This window comes from Taurulus bubalis (assembly GCF_910589615.1).
Source record: "Taurulus bubalis genome assembly, chromosome: 9".
NCBI classification, from domain to species: Eukaryota; Metazoa; Chordata; class Actinopteri; order Perciformes; family Cottidae; genus Taurulus; species Taurulus bubalis.
This window is the reverse complement of record NC_136597.1, coordinates 9,465,885-9,482,797: the sequence shown is the minus strand read 5'-3', so window position 1 is coordinate 9,482,797 and position 16,913 is coordinate 9,465,885. Positions and strand designations below refer to the sequence as shown.

Here is a 16,913-nt window from a genome sequence, read left to right as displayed (position 1 = left end):
CTTGAATCTGAGGTTCGACAAGCGGTCGGAGCCTCCTTTCCAGCACCCTGGCATAAGCTTTTCCCGGGAGGCTGAGCAGTGTGATGCCACGATAGTTTGAGCACACTCTCCGGTCCCCCTTCTTGAAGATGGGAACCACCACCCCGGTCTGCCAGTCCATGGGCACTGTTCCCGACCCCCATGCGACACTGAAAAGGCGTGTCAACCAAGACAGCCCAACAATGTCCAGCGCTTTCAGCATCTCAGGGCGGATCTCATCCACCCCTGGCGCCTTGCCACCAAGGAGCTTTTTGACTACCTTAGCGACCTCTGCCAGGGATATGGGTGAAACCACCCCAAAGTCTTCCGGCGCTGCCCCCTCTCCGGGGGACATGTTGGCCGGGTTTAGGAGTTCCTCAAAGTGCTCTTTCCACCGCCCGACGATGTCCTCAGTCCGGGTCAGCAGTTCCCCCCCCCCTGCTGAGAACAGCCTGGGGTAGCCCCTGCTTTCCCTTCCTGAGCCGTCGGATGGTTTGCCAGAACTTCCTTGAGGCCAACCGAAAGTCCTTCTCCATGGCCTCCCCGAACTCCTCCCATGCCCGAGTTTTAGCATCCGCGACCATTGCAGCTGCAGCCCTTCTGGCCTGCCGGTACCCGTCAGCTGCTTCAGGAGACCCCTGGACCAGCCAGGCTCGAAAGGCCTCCTTCTTCAGTTTGACGGCTTCCCTCACCCCCGGTGTCCACCACCGGGTTCTCGGGTTGCCGCCACGACAGGCACCGATGACCTTTACTTATTCACTACTCCCTATATAATAGAAAGTACATGCCATATTTGTTTGAGTTTTGGAGGTAAAATTGGCAGACAGTACACAGTACACCTGTAAATAGGAAGTGATTTTGGAGACAGTCTTTGTTAGGGTTAGCTTGCATGGCTGAAATGCTTTAGCTACATTACAAGAGGTTATGCAGCATAATAACACGATATGATTAACAATACCTGCGTTTACTGACTTCAGGTTGGTAGCTTAGCTGAGTTATACTGTACCAGTGTTTTTTTTTTTTCGGGCAAGCTAGCTACAAATAAATTAAATCGGTGCTAAGAGTTTCAAAATAAAGAATAGCTTTATTAACCAACAATATTTCATTGTTGATATTTATTTGTGTTTATTAATAACTATTGTTATATTCAAGTGTATTTTTTATTTGTTTTGGCTTGTTAGAAAACCCTTTACTGCAGTTTATAAATTTGCTTCATACTCATATGATAAAGTGCCTGTTCTTTCAGTGTCTGGGAGAGCCAATATGCTGTAGACTACATTTCATACGGATTGAAGCAGATTGCAGATGTGCTGGAAAGTACAAAGAGGTAGAAGTTCAGAGGGGTTGTCACGGTCAGAGAGAGAGAGAGAGAGAGAGAGAGAGAAAGAGAGAGAGAGAGAGAGACAGAAAGACAGACAGACAGGCAGACAGGTGTAAAGCAAATCCGAGGGTGGGAGGAAACATGTAAGGAGAAGTAGAAAGAGAGAACTGACGCTGTGCAGAGATAACAGACGTGGCCTTGTTCTCTAACCTACTGGTTCTCTCTCTTGCAAAAGAGGGTAAAAGCAAAGTGTCACTCCGTACTGCTGTTGTCAGTGAGCTGCTGCATTTCTCAGACATGCACTGTGTAAAGATTTTAAATAACAGATTCATGCTGCCGTTAGGCCTAGTTGATATTAATTTGTACAATGTTTATAATTTTGACCCAAGACTTTTTTCCAGCCTGCTGTCGTGAAACCCAAACGGCAAACATGATACTGATACAAATTTTTCTTTATATGACATAAATGTCAGAGACAGCAGGATACTCAGGCTTGCAGGGTTTGTTTGGTTCCACAATTGTTTTGATGTTTCGAAATGATAAACTCCCACAATCAAATTACTGGAAGTAAAAAATCCTGTCCAGACAGGATTTCTTTATTTAGTTTTTTACATTTCCAGATATTGAGTTTTGTCTCATCTTGTTAGTGTTCCCCTTTAATGTCTCCAGGGAAGTTTCTCTCTTGTGTGTGTGTGTGTGTGTGTGTGTGTGTGTGTGTGTGTGTGTGTGTGTGTGTGTGTGTGTGTGTGTGTGTGTGTGTGTGTGTGTGTGTGTGCTTTGGCCAGAGACATTAGAATGGTGAGAGGGATGGGGGGACAGCAGTTGTTAAGCAGTCGCCATGGTTACCACCGCCCAGGAACAATGTTGAGCTGAGAATGCTCCGCTGCGTTAAACACTGAATGAAATCCTGAGGTGCACATACCCATGTATGTGCACCTCAGGATTTCATGTACATGTACATGCTTATACACTGGCACAATGAACACACACACACACACAATACGTCGTCATCCAATAGGATTTACTCCTGAACGTGTCGTTAGGACGTTCTTATTTAAAGCAGAAATGATCCATCATCAGATTAGCTGTGTCATGTGACCATGTGATTAAGCTGTGGAAATGTCTCTGTTGCCTCTTTTCTAAAGCACTGCTGGGCATCTTAATTTACTGGGCTGTGAACTGCAAGTAACAACAAGGGAAGTTGTGAGGGGAACTCCACAGGGGGACACATTTAACTATAAGGCTAAAAAACAACTGAGTGACACTCTACAGTGTAATGTGAATGTCCCTCTGTAGCGGCTTCAGTTGTCTTGCTATGAACTGGAATTTGCAAACATGTGTCTTTGTGTGTTGCCACGCACTCATTTCTGAGTGTCTATTGTTCAGTTATGTGAGTGGGTTGATGTGCATGTGTGTGTGTGTGTGTGCAAAAAGGGTGTTTGCCCTACTAGCTCTGCCCCCAGTGCGAGCCCCTTCTTCCTCCCCTTGTTGTCATGCACAGGCTCTCTCCCTTTGGCACAAAGTAGGCTGGCAGCACAAGAGCCATGTGTTTTAGTTCCACTTTGAAGGGCTCCAAAAAAAACTTTGCAAAACTGAGAAACATCCTGTAAAGGGGGGAGAGAGAAAGAGAGAGAGAGATATACAGAGAGAGAGGGGAAAAGAGGAGGGGAATGGGGGTGAAAGAGAGTGTAAGTGTTAGGGGGAGAGATGGGGAACAGAAGGAGCTGCAGACAAAAACAAGCTGTCCTCCATGTGTGATCTAATCTCAGTTGATGACGGATACTTTGTACTTTATGCTAGACAATACTTTTGCAAGAGATTCAACAACAGGTGAGTATGGAGGGAGCCATGTGAAAAGGAGGAGGATGGGAAACATTGTGTCCTCTTCGCTGAGGCAGACTAAAGGAGGGGGTTGCTTTTTAGATACTGCGTGATTAATAGCCTAGTGGCTCATGTTCTTTTAGTTTAATGCACTTTTCATAGATTTTTTTCCCCTGATTTCCTATGTTGAAGTACTCTGTTTGTCATTTTGAAAATGAACTCGTTGCACCAGTGAACAAGCATGTCGAAGAAGCATGTTGAAAACAGATCAAATGGCATAGGTCCTGAACTTATGCAGCTTTTACAATTTTTCCCCCTTTCCCAGAGGCTGTAATCCTCACTCGACCTTCCCCATCCCATCATTGAAGTTATAGACACCAGCTGTTTTAATTAATGATGCAGTGCGACGAGCTCTCAGGCCGAGAGGAGTTCACCTACAGCCACGTGCCCACTCTGGAGAGGGGCGGCGGGTCGCTGGGGAGACGGGGAGACAGATCAGTGGACAGAAGACCAGACAGGGGGGAGCGGTATAGGCCGGAGCGGGACAGCTTCACGGTGGACGTGAGGGCCAGTGACCTGCAGCTGGCCCAGCCGGAGCCTCTAAAGCACCCCTGCTTCAGCTACAGGGCCTGGCTCTACAGCGTCCTCATAGGGGTGAGAGGAGCAGAGGAGGCACATCACAGGGTGTATCGATTTAGTCCATAACACACAAACTTTAAAGGTTGGGGTCATTTTTTTGTCTGGCGACACAGCATCCCAATCTATACATTTTGAGTGGCATGGCGACACAAAGTCTTGTTTTGTGCTTCCACATTTAGATGAGGAGAGACAACAATTTGTCTCCAGAATGTGCAAACTCTAATTCCTAAACTTAGTTACTCAGAGGAAACAAATAAATACATTTCAAACGTGATTAAAGTGGATATGGATGCGTGTGGTGAGTTTATGTGTATTGTGTTATATCTGCTTAACTGCACTTCAGAGTTATATTGCTAAATATGTGTGTTTGTGTGTGAGAGACAATGTCAGTATTCTTGTGCAGTCTTACCTGTTAAACACATTGATGAGTTTCTGTATTTGTATATGCATGCATGCCTGTGTGTGTGTCCTCAGGGCAGTCTGCTCATCACATCTGGGTTCTCTCTGTACCTGGGAAATGTGTTTCCTGTTGCCATGGACTACCTGCGCTGTGCTGCAGGCTCTGTAAGTGACCGCCATGCAGGTGCAAACACAGTCACATAAATATACAGATGTACCTTGATACATTTGTACATGTTGTTTAGATTAGTCTTTCTTGTCAAAATGACAATCATAAAACTTTTTAAGACGGCGTCTGCTAAAATAGAAAGATGAATTTGTTGCTGTTCTTCACAGGGCTTCCCTGCTGCCATCGTCAGTTTTGCCATCGCCAAGAACAGACATGTTGCAGTGAGTAAACAATGAACGCACCAAAGGCAACAACATCATTCTGCTCTAATGGATTTCAAATTGAATTTCCTCAAGGCAATTAAGTGTTAAGGCTTGATACTAATGAAGGTCATGTGTCTTCTTGTTTTTATCTTCGAGGTATCAGATTTCCAGGTGGTCTACGTGTCAACATTTGCGGTGACGACCACATGCCTGGTCTGGTTTGGATGTAAACTAGTCCTGAACCCTTCTGCCATCAATGTAAATCCATCATAGCAATACAATGGAAACTACCAATCCTTCAGTTGCACATAAGGAAATCAAGTAATTTTTCAATTATGTCTGTTCTCAGATCAACTTCAACCTCATCCTGATGATTCTGCTGGAGGTGTTGATGGCCAGTACTGTCATCCTGTCAGCCCGCTCTGCAGAGGACTGCTGCTGCCACAGGAAGGTGTGTGTGTGTGTGTGTGTGTGTGTGTGTGTGTGTGTGTGTGTGTGTGTGTGTGTGTGTGTGTGTGTGTGTGTGTGTGTGTGTGCGTGTGTGTGTGTGTGTGTGAGTGAGTGATGGTTTTTAAGCCGCCATCTGATGTGTCTCCTCTTTTACTCTCCGTATAGCACTCACTCTTCCATCCTAACTCCTCTCAACCTTCATCCAACTTTTAGCCGGTGATGTATGACAGATCTATGGTTCTAACGCCGGCAGTGTTCCCCACTCGACTCCTTAAAGCCTATTCTGTGAGTAGTTTTCAGTTTTGCTGCATATGATAATTCTGTCGGGACAATGCTTATCGGTCACTGAAGAATTTCTCTTTTAGGTAATTGAAGTAATTGTTGGAATTTCTGCTGTATTCGGAGGAATTATTGCACTCAACATGGACGCTTTGCAACCTGGACCCTACTTGTCTGTCACATTCTTCTGGATCCTTGTTGCTGTGAGTTTTTCTTACTAAAATATACTTTTCATTAGATTGCAGCTCAGAGTGATTACCAAGAGGCCAAACTGGCCTTATCACATAACTTTGTACCTCATCTTAAATCCTATGCAGTGTTTTCCGAGTGCTATTGCGAGTCATGTTGTGTCAGAATACCCCAACAGATGTCTGGTGAGTACAAGACAACACACTTAATTATTTTAAAAGGATGGATGTGATCAGTTCAAATAATCTATTCAAAGCTGTGAGTGTTTGTGAGTGTGAGCTGTGAGTGACATTCTGGTGCAAAGATGTGAAATAAGGAATGTTACTTTCTATGTAGTGGAAGTTAATACGGATAGATGCCTGCGGAGGAAGGTTTATCTTTATCATGAATAACAAAAGGTCTAGTCTATTATATTTTTTCTTCATAGTCTACGTCGACTAACGCTTTTCTCTCTTCCTGGTATCTCTCAGGTGGAGGTGTTAATTGCCATTAGCAGTGTGACGTCTCCCCTGCTCTTTTCAGCCTCCGGCTTCCTCTCTTGCAGTGTGATCAGCTTTATTGAAAATTTTCTGCATGATGTGCCTACAGCCAAGGTGACTTTAATGAAGTAAAAATTCACCAGGGGTTTGCAGTGTGCAGGCTTTCTATGAGGCACTAGCTATCCAGCCTTGAGCTCTTTTTGCATGAGAAATACAGGATCAGATTTTAAGAGAAAACTCAAGATTGAGTCATTGAGAAGATCATTTAATTGAATTTGTGTGTGTGTGTGTGTGTGTGTGTGTGTGTGTGTGTGTGTGTGTGTGTGTGTGTGTGTGTGTGTGTGTGTGTTCCAGAAATCCTACGACATCTTGCTGCTGATTCTGATGGTGCTGCTGCTGGTGCAGGCAATTCTCACTTCAGCCACTGTGGTGCACTGTGCCTCCTACAAGAGTCAGCTCCGCATGGGGGCTCCAGAATACGATGACCGAATGCAAACCCCGACCCATTACTGTGAGGTAAGGCACTTAAACGCAAGTGGTTGATTCTGTCTTTTTCCCTCCCAGACTGTCTCTCCTCCTCCAACAGGAGACATTTGTGAATATGAAAAACAATATTTATTTGATTATCTTCCAGGCGTTGTCGCCAGCTATAGCTCATGTAAAGGACATTTAAATGATGATGGCATAAAAATATATGAGCTGGAAACATATAGAAAGCACATTGTGCTGCTCATCCTTCACACACAATTTATCTGAATGTTTGGTCATCTTTCCCCTTCTACGTTTTTTCTCTCTCTTCCTGTTCTGCTCTCTCAGCAGCAAGCAGCCAATGGAACGCTGCAGGATTTTGACAAAGACAGAGCCTGGAAGGCAGTTGTGGTCCAAATGGCCCAGTGAACAGTATACGGCGGTACACAGAGAAGTTTTGTGAGCTGTGGAAACGCTGTAAGAGTACAATCCTGAGACAGAACACACTGGAAGAAAGAAAAAGCAATAATGATGTGTTCAGAGATGGAGAGACAGAGAGACATGGCAGAAAAGAGAGCAGGAAATAAGGAACGAAAGATTGAAAGAGAGAAGTTTGAAAGAATGTACTTGTATGTGATAAAGATCATAATGCGTTGAGCATTTTTTTTTTATTTGAGATCCGTTTTCTGTTTGTTTTTTATATAATTGTTGCCTGCTGTAGTGAGCAGTATTTGACCTGAGCATTAAAACGTTCTCTGTAGTTTAATCATTATGTTTTACATTGACACTTAATACATAGTTTTGCAATGTCTCAAAAATATGTATACTTTATTCTATATAGTAAATGCATTCAACAGCATTTATTCTGGATTTATGGACAATATTTTCGTAGGCAGTATGACAGACAATACTTTTTTTTGCTGATTTCCTTTCTAAAGAGTGAAGACTGACTTATCGTAGCACTCTCTTGACTGTAAGTTGTACTTTGTGAAGTTTTCCTTTTTGTGTCTTCTTGTAGTGTGCTAGTGGTTGCAACAGTGTATTACAAGATCAATTGTCCACCTGGATGTTGCAGATTTACTGATTATAACATTTGAACTGAAATTCTGTTTTATTAAGGGAAATAATATGTTTGTCAGCAAACATGTGTATGATGGTCTGTGGTTGTTTACTGTTGCTCCATTGATCGATCTGCAGATGAAGTATGAATGCAAGAAGTAAAAATACATTTTGTATGACACTAATTCCCTTGATCAATAACATTCCAGAACATATTGTTGAGTTATTATCCAATTTTTAGATGCCACACTGGGATGTTTTCACTACAGGTATTTTATATTCACATTCATGTTCACTGAAAAAACGTTTCACCCCTTGCATTGTTTGGAAATCAGCATTGTGTTATAAGTATTGCTGTAGTCTTGTTTGCTACTCATTTACTTCTTTTCTTTGTTAGTTTACTCCCATCCCTCAAGTCCTCTCAGTGTGACATTCCATCTGTTATATTCTCATTAAAAAAGAAGTAATTTCCAAAATATTGTATCACAACGCATCTTTTGACCTCAATGACTAACGGAATTGACACATTTAGGAACATTATAAACTGTGTAAAGGTATATTTCTGATCATGAGGCACAATGAAAGGACTGGGTTTTTGTTCTCCGAAATGAAGATGTTCAGTTGGGGGGGGAGGGAGGAGAGGGGAGAGGGGAGAGAGAGAGAGAGAGAGAGAGAGAGAGAGAGAGAGAGAGAGAGAGAGAGAGAGAGAGAGAGAGAGAGAGCATAAAAAGAGAGCGATATACTATATTTGGAAGCAGACGTAGTGAGGTGCGGCTTCCCCAACCGGCAGAAACCGGCTTGAAGAGAACTGACTTGCGGCTCTGTCGGGCTGGTGGCGCACATCGCCTTATTGCCACAAGAATCCTAATGGAGAGCGCGAGGCTGCTGGAGACGCCAAGCAAACTTACCCAGAGCTCTGCTGTTCAGCAGTGATGTAGTGCTAAAGTCATTCAACAACATTATTAATAAATATAATATATTAAAGGCATTATTATTGTGCTTCCCTAAAATACTATATTGTAAATATCTCCAGGCATATCAGGGCTCCTCCACTATCAGTTGTAGAAGGCTCTACTTTATTTCAAACTTCAGGTTACCCAGATGTTCGCCACACCCATTGAGTTTAAATGACAAACATCTTCCTGGTTCGTCAGTCCCACATAAATGATGGGCATGCTGAATAAACCTATACAGAAAAGCCAGTGCCTTATAGGTTGTAGTCTGAACAAACGGGATTTGAATGGTAGACGGTAGTTACAACCAAATCTTAGTTCCTATCGACAATTCCTATGTAATATAAAACGAGAGTTAAATATCTGAGACCTTCTATTGTACTTTATCACCGATTATGTCCCCGTAACACCTCACCAATTTGTTCATAGAGGAATTTAGGTCTGTAATATTTGAATGATAAACCTCTAAAAATGAATTCACCTATAATTGATCGTTTACACACCATTTGTCCTTGTGATGTGAATCTCGATCGCATTTCTGATGGTGCTCTGAAGCGGAGAATATTAATGTGTTGTATCATCCCTTGTTCCTGAGGAAGAGGCAGGGCAGGGAGGGGAGAGAGGAGCGGGTTGCAGGAGGGAGGGATCTGGGGAGGAAGAAAAGGCGGAACAAACCGGAGTGCTCGCATACATGCTGTAGCTGCTCGCCCGCACTGCAGATTAACTCTTACCGTCCCGGGAGATGCAGCGAGACATGGTGAGTGGATTGTTTTGTTATTTCCCACCTACTGCGTGCACATGGCTCGGTTGTTAGCTCCGCAGAGTCAGTGGGGCTGTTCTGGTGCTCGTCCAGTGCTGATAGATGATGCTGGTATTGAGCATCTTAGAGCCGCCAACAGCAGGATCTCCTCTTCTCTCTCACACACGCACACACACACACACACACACACACACACGAACACACGCAGAGACGCTGGTGTTTAGCAGCTCGTCTCCGGCTATTCGGGAGCTATCCGCCGCTCTGGTGCTGAAACGGCTCGTCGTCTGCAGGCAGCATGCGGCTCACTGCAAATCAATGTCTCTGGTTACCTGTTAGGGTTCAACACGAGCAAACTAGAACATAATGATCCTGTGATGAAATGTCCCTGCAGTGTTTCTATAGGACCTCACTGATGAGTCGAAAGTGAGAAAGAAACAGTGAAGATACTCTATGGTGGTCTTGTATCTGTATTTGCATCTTTCTCAAATGTCTGAGAACAAGTGTCAGATCCAGGAGCGCAGACAAAGTTCTTCCATCTTCGGCCATCATCTAATTAATAAGGAATGAATGGGGTCTCCTTAAGCTGTTGTTCTGGAGCCCAGCTCTATCTGTTTTGTAGCCGGCTGTGCCGTTCTTAGCCAAGTGGGATGCTGTATTTAGCCAACAAAATGTGGGATTCCCTCTCTAAACACTGGTAGCATCGCCTGAACTGAAGGGCATTATCTGGCTTACAGACAGGCAGCAGGGCAGCCTCTAAACGGGCAGCAAGAATGTGATGCTGCCCTTTTAAATTTAAATTATGCAAAGTTTGTTTCCTCTTTCTTGAGACAGTGTTTGAGGATGTGGATAGTTATCTTGAATGTCATCAGACAAAGTATGTATCTATGGTATTTCATCTTATAACACAAATTATTGCAGGTTTTCAGCATTAACATCCTTGAATAATTCTTCTGTGATCATACTTAAAAAAAAACCTCTCCTTATGATCTTCCTCGCCATGCGGGTGAGAGTCCCCTGTACTCATGAAACAGCAAGTTTTACTCCCAGAGATATTAAACTTTCCAGCCCTCGATCAGAGGGCTTGGCCTTTAAAGGATTTCATAGATGTGTGCTTTTGCATCATAAGAGGAAAGTTAGAGGAGGGCAGAGGGAGCACCGGGGAGAGGAAGTAAAAGGGGAAGAAGCAGAGAGGGTGAGGGTTGTTAGAGCTGATGTACTCCTCACGGAGGACATTCACGTAACCTTCAAGCCAAATGAGCATGCAGCATATGCATGCTTATGTATGCACTTACACAAGACACTGACAAGAGTGTGGGTTCACCTGACATCCCAGTGTGAACACGCTGTTCCACAGAGACAATGACCACTAGGAGTGCAGAGAGGGACTGGGGATGAATTGTGGAATAGCAGTGTCCAAAAATAATTAAGGTTGTTCATTTCTCAAGACAAAACAGAACATTTGTCAACATTTTTTTTTGGTGAATTCCAAGTTAGCAAACCCCTTCCCCCAGAAAATATATTTGCCCTTTAGTGTCCTTGCTCGATCAAAGGCAAATACCCCTTAAGATGTGACCACATTCACACGCTTCAGTGGTCACCGAGTGAGGATTAGTCGTCCTCGGCCACATGACGATGGATGGAAACCAGGGCTTTCCTGAGGAAGCTGAGAGACCATTCAAATTCACGATAGAGTTTATTTGAAGATGGTTGTACTAATTAACATATTGTGTATGTTGCCACAAATGCCATTTTCAACTTTTATTAAAAACATTTTTTTTTAAAGTAACATACTGTCCCATCCTAACTGGTTATCTTTTCTTTCAGGAGAGGCTTGGTCAGAGTTTCCCCTGTTCGAAGCCTGTGTAACAACTCTTCAGGCAGCAATCACTCTCCCTGGGGATCACAAGGACGCCTCCTAAACTCAGCCCATTCCTCAACCTGCCACACAGAAAGCATGGACTGAGGCCAGGCGCTGTAGAAATGGGGCAAAACAAAAGGATGTACATTAAAGAAGCCGAGCGAGAGGAGCGCTTCTGAACGCCATGTGTGTTCTTCTAAAAGAGAGGAGCCGTGGCAAACTGTAGCTGTAAAAACCCAAAGCTCTGAACACAGAATTACACAATATGACCTGCTGCTTTTCCACACATGGTGACAGCAGCTGAAGCTGGCCACACATTTCTGTGTGTGTGTGTGCCTGTGTGCAAGTGTATCACACTGTGTTGAGGAGTATTTAACTTCAGCAGGGAGTGTCTGGCCTCTACTGCAGTCCAGAGGGAGGTTGTAGTGCGCTCCCTTCGTGTTTCCGGATGCAGAACATCCTCGATCAAAACTTAGACATGGCCACGGCTCTACTCGCCGGTGAGAAGCTGAAGGAGCTGATCCTGCCGGGTTCCTCTCAGGATGAGAGGGGCGGGTTGCTGGCCGGCCTCATGGTGCAGCTCAAACTGGAGCTACCCTTTGACCGTGTTGTCACTATAGGGACGGTCATCATCCCCATCCTGCTGGTCACCCTTGTCTTCACAAGGAACTTTGCAGGTGAGATTTCTGCCACTAGAGGGGGTCAATGCCACAGTAAACTGTCAGCGCGGCAGCAGCAACTGTATATTTAGAGTAAGCCATGCAGTGTTTTGTGTCTTCTGGGACAAACAGTGATAAGAAGAGATGTAAGTAGCAGATTAGGCATGGGAGGAAAAGGAGTGTTTACATATGCATCGCAGAAACAGACAGAGAAAGCTTGAAAAAGGCTCAAAAGGCCGTCTGGAGATAAGATGGGGAGGAGGAAGGGGCCGACTGTGACGGGAGAGATGTTAGTTCACTGCTGAGTCAGGCTTTCTGCATAGCAGCATTAACCATCTGGGACTGAGCGTTTAAGTCCAGCAGCAGAAAAACGTTGGTGTTTAGACAAGTTCTTCTGTATTTCCTCACTAGTGTGTTTCATCATGATATTTAGGGCTTTGCCAAACACATTTTGAATGACTCAGCATTCTGCCCTCTGTGACTGGAACAAACCAGAATCTGAACCGTTTATTGCCAAGTATGTTTTACACACAAGGAATTTTTCATGGTGGTGCATAACATTAGACAAACTAATGTCATTGCACGTATTATCCTGATAACCAGGAATATCAAATAATACACACTAGGTACAAATGAGGAGTTTATTTAGACAGCGAGTGAATCCTTTGTAAATTCAAAAGTTTAAAGTAGACCTGCTGCCGCCCTGACCCAGAGAGAACTGATAGAGGACAACTTTGACAGGAAGAGGTGCTCTCACTTCCTCGATCTGAGCTTATGCAGATCATCATTTCAAAATGTGTTATCAGAGACACACGGCGCTTTGAGCGGAACAGAAGAATGATTCTAGAAGATTCTCTGAGATGCAACAGGGATGCAAAAAAAAGAGAAGAATATAAAAAGAAGAGAAATATTAGCTCAGAAATGCAAATATGTTGCATTTAACACAAAATTCCCATTTAAACTATTGTCTTAAGCACTGTGAAATGAAGGTGAGCACTAACGTTAACTCTGTTTCAATAATACTTACATGTACTACAAGTACATGCAAAGATATAAACCATTCAAAATGAAAATCTGTTGCACAATGCAGAACTACTGAACGGTTACATTTTAACCCACAGTATTCAGTGTAGTACGGTTTTACAGTACAATGGATGATGGATGAACAGATATGTCAGGTATGTTTTCATATTGCCAGATCTTGCCAATAAAATTCAAGAAAACAACGTCATAGTTGATAGGAGTGATGAGGGGAATTCTAAAAATAGGACCCAGGATGTAGCATTGTAGCATTCTTCTGTCAAATAATATACTCAATTTATATCATGAGCTATAATCATCCAAATGTTAAAGTCATTTTTGGGCTGATTCTTTCTATCCGTACTTTCCTCAGAGGAGTCCATATACTGTTACACACCACACAACTTCACCAGAGACCAGGCATTATATGCAAGAGGCTACTGCTGGACAGAGCTGCGGGATGCTGTACCTGGTGTGGAGTCTCACCTTTGGCCTTCACTGTTTGAACACAAGTTCCTGCCCTATGCCCTGCTGGCCTTCGCTGGAATCATGTACATCCCTGCTTTGGGCTGGGAGTTCCTTGGCTCTACGCGGCTCACTTCAGAGCTCAACTTTCTGCTTCAAGAGATTGATAACTGCTATCATCGAGCCGCTGAGGGCCGAGCCCCAAAGATCGAGAAGCAGATCCAGTCCAAAGGACCTGGCATAACTGAGCGAGAGAGGAGGGAGATCATAGAGAACGCAGAGAAGGAGAAAAGCCCTGAGCAGAACTTGTTTGAGAAATATTTGGAGAGACGGGGCGAAAGTAACTTTCTGGCTAAGTTATACTTGGGACGTCACCTGGCTATTATCTGCCTCAGTTCCATCCCCATTTCCTACCTGAGCGCCTACTATGCCCGCCAAAGGCAGAATGAGTTTACCTGTGCGCTGGGTGAGCCCCCAGACGTTAGCAGCTACTACGAGCTGAAGCTCAGGGTCAACTGTAAGCTGCCTGCTGTGCAGCTGCAGCGCATCATGGCTGTAGTAGATCTGTCTCTGCTCTGCACCATGAACCTCATCATCCTGGTAAATTTGCTGCACCTGTTTGTGGTGCGCAAGTCCAACTTTGTATTTGACAAACTGCATAAAGTCGGTATTAAAAAGCGGCGCCGCTGGCAGAAGTCTCAGTTCTGTGACATCAACATCCTGGCCATGTTCTGCAACGAGAACAGGGACCACATCAAGTCGCTCAACCGGCTGGACTTCATCACCAATGAGAGTGACCTCATGTACGACAATGTGGTCAGGCAGCTGTTGGCTGCGCTGGCACAGTCCAATCATGATGCTACACCCACTGTGAGGGACTCGGGGATACAAACGCTCGATCCAAACATGGACCCCTCTGATCTTGGAGTGGGAGAGATGGCTGGGGAGCCGCTGGTCATCAAACGGCCCCGCAAAAAGATGAAATGGATCCCCAGCTCAAATCCTCTTCCTCAGCCGTTCAAGGTAAGGCCTGAGTTGCGATTCAGAAAAATTAATTCAGCATCAATGCTAGAAAATTCTACTGTACTCTTGAAAGAATAACTTGTTAACTGCAGCACAGCAGTTCATAAGCACATGGACTTTCATAAGGGCCTCTTTCTTTAAAGAGGCACAGGAAGTGCCCTCAAGTTTAAGCTGTAAAATAACGACCTGTGTTTGCATTTTCTGTCGTTTGTAAAGGAACCTCTTACCCTGACACGTCTGGAAAGCCACACCAAGCCTGAAAAAGCCAAACCGTTCAGAAGAAAGACAGTAGCAGACAACAGCTTCATTGCACCACTTCTGGATACCAAAAGCACACAATATCCTGCAATAAAAGGTATGCAGTGCTATGAATAGTAAGTCTGTGAAATGTTTTATTTAAAGCTCTGCTCATCAATATTTGTATATTAAAAATGGATCAAATGAACAAATAGATAGTTATCAGCAAACTTTGCAGTTCCATCTTTCAGCTAATTGTTGTGGTTTTACGGCAGACAACACAGCTTTCATCAGTGTTGTTTCCAAAGCTCACCTATTTGGATGACCTGTTTTTTTCTGTTTTGTTCTCCTTTTAAGTCAGACTGTTCATTTTGAATCGTAGATTTGAGTGGGATGGAGAAAAAGCACACACGCAACTTCTCTCTGGACGTCCACCCGTACATGCTGACCATTCGTAAGCCCAAGGTGGAGACCACAACCACGGAGTCCCTTCCCTCAGAGCACAACATGGACACAATATACCTTGAAGGCACACACACTATTGTTCATGTGTCTGGTGCAACTACAGGTACGTCTGTCTGGGTTGTCTCTCCCTCACACTTAAAATAATTAGTATGCAGCTCCCCATCTCATCTAGTTTCACTTTGCATATGTCTGCAGCCACCGCCTGGTCCAGACAATAGGCATGATATTGATGACATGTTGTTATATCTGGTCGACTTGCTCAATGAATATTGCTAATGCTGCCTTACATGATGGCCAATCAGTCTTAGCATGCAAAATGTGCTGACCTTAGACAGAGTAAAGATATTGTTTTTTTTAGAAGGGGACACACACAGCCTGTTTTCACTTGACAATTCGATGATCTCCTCTACTTTCCTTCTTGTCGCTTCAGAAACAAAGCTTTGCTCTCCAGAATCTACCAACACTGCCTTTTCTATGATGACACTACCCACCACAACTTACGTAAATGGCGTGAGCCCGAACCCACCCTCCAGTGAGGACCCCCTCAGTCCCAAATCCTCTCCTCCTCCTTCTCTTCCTCATCCACCTCCTCCAAGGGAGCCTCTCACCCAAATGGAAAAACCTGAGTGCGACCCACCACCCCTTCCGAGAGCATCTACACACCAGCTGCTGAGTCTACACCATACTCTCTTTGAGGAAGAAGAGGATGAAGAGCACCGTAGGGACAGACTGGCAGAGAGACCCGGGGAGCTCATCGCTGCTGGGGAATGTTGAAGGAGGAGAAGAAGAAGGACACTTACACTACACTCTGCGCACATGACCACCATGTCAATCACAGCTATCAACAGCCACCTCTACTCTTTAACTCACACACTTCTGTGATGGGTGGATTGGACAGTGAAAACCCTTGTCGTAAAAGCAAGCCAGCTCAACTTTTAGATAGGAAAATTACTCTGAGGATAAGACAAACGTTTGTGTGTTTGATAATGTTGACCAGAGTATTGCTGTAGGTAACGATGTCACATTCATGTCTCAGGATGACTGTGTACAGCTAAACAGCCTCCAATGAAACCAGCAGTGATTCAACAGGGTGCTGCAGTGCAGGGTCAAACAGCTATATTAATTAAAAAGGCTTAATGAAAGGATAAGAGATGAATGAGCGTTCTAAAAAGAATAAAAGATACATACTTTACATATCTGCAAAGAAGACTGCATTATAGCTTCAATCAAAATGTATTTTAAACACATACTGTATGATAACGCTTAGTCCCTTTATCCCAATAGCCAAGTAGAAAGGTAGCTCACGCAATACAGTTGAGATCTGCACAATTAATATGCAAAAGATCACAATATATTTGTGGCAATAATGTATGCGCTTGCAGCATCATATTTCACAGAACGCTATACGTGTATAGACACTGAATATGGTGTGTTTGTGGGGTGTTACAAACAAATATAAAACACGTTTCATGGCTTTGTGATTTCCATTTCACTATTGATTAGGAACGTGTATCAGATCTTGAATCGACTATTTGCACGTCACTAATAATAGATAAATTGGCACATTATTAAAAGGAACAGCAGAAGAACAGAAAGGGCGGGGTTGTGACGTGACTACAATATTGCTTTAGAGAAACTGACAGATTTATCTAACAGGTACCAGATATCTATGAGAGAAATGTAGTGATGTGGAAGTTTTCTTCTTGAAGACTAATAGCAAAGCTCTCAATATGATTAACGGAGTTAGACTCAAAGTATGTGACTCTTGTGTTCCGCTGGCTTCTTGTGGGAGTGCTGTGATGTGAAGTGAATGAAGTGATGAGTAGATGTTAAATCATGCCTCACTGGAAGGTTTATTACGTGATGAATACGCTTTTGATTGCCATCTCCGACACAATCTCAACTTCTTTTGGTAGTTCTGTCCTGTCTCACGATGTGCCAACATCTGCTATAAGAAGGAATTAATAGTTAGAATAGTT

At 43.9% G+C, this 16,913-nt stretch overlaps 2 protein-coding genes across 2 annotated transcripts; both read left to right on the top strand.

Moving 5' to 3' along the window:
* Window positions 1-3,556: 3,556 nt before the first annotated feature.
* Window positions 3,557-6,873, top strand: mlc1 (modulator of VRAC current 1; the record flags this gene model as incomplete). Its single annotated transcript, XM_079224262.1, has 11 exons — window positions 3,557-3,814; window positions 4,274-4,363; window positions 4,535-4,588; window positions 4,727-4,828; window positions 4,920-5,021; window positions 5,234-5,305; window positions 5,386-5,502; window positions 5,617-5,673; window positions 5,959-6,081; window positions 6,322-6,483; window positions 6,787-6,873. The coding sequence occupies 11 exons, from the start codon at window positions 3,557-3,559 to the stop codon at window positions 6,862-6,864; spliced, it is 1,215 nt and encodes a 404-aa protein (XP_079080388.1). The 3' UTR covers window positions 6,865-6,873.
* A 4,640-nt stretch (window positions 6,874-11,513) lies between these two features.
* Window positions 11,514-15,708, top strand: panx2 (pannexin 2; the record flags this gene model as incomplete). The annotated part of the gene is made up of 5 exons (XM_079223816.1): window positions 11,514-11,742; window positions 13,118-14,232; window positions 14,449-14,587; window positions 14,852-15,037; window positions 15,365-15,708. The coding sequence occupies 5 exons, from the start codon at window positions 11,514-11,516 to the stop codon at window positions 15,706-15,708; spliced, it is 2,013 nt and encodes a 670-aa protein (XP_079079942.1).
* Between the last annotated feature and the right edge of the window lie 1,205 nt (window positions 15,709-16,913).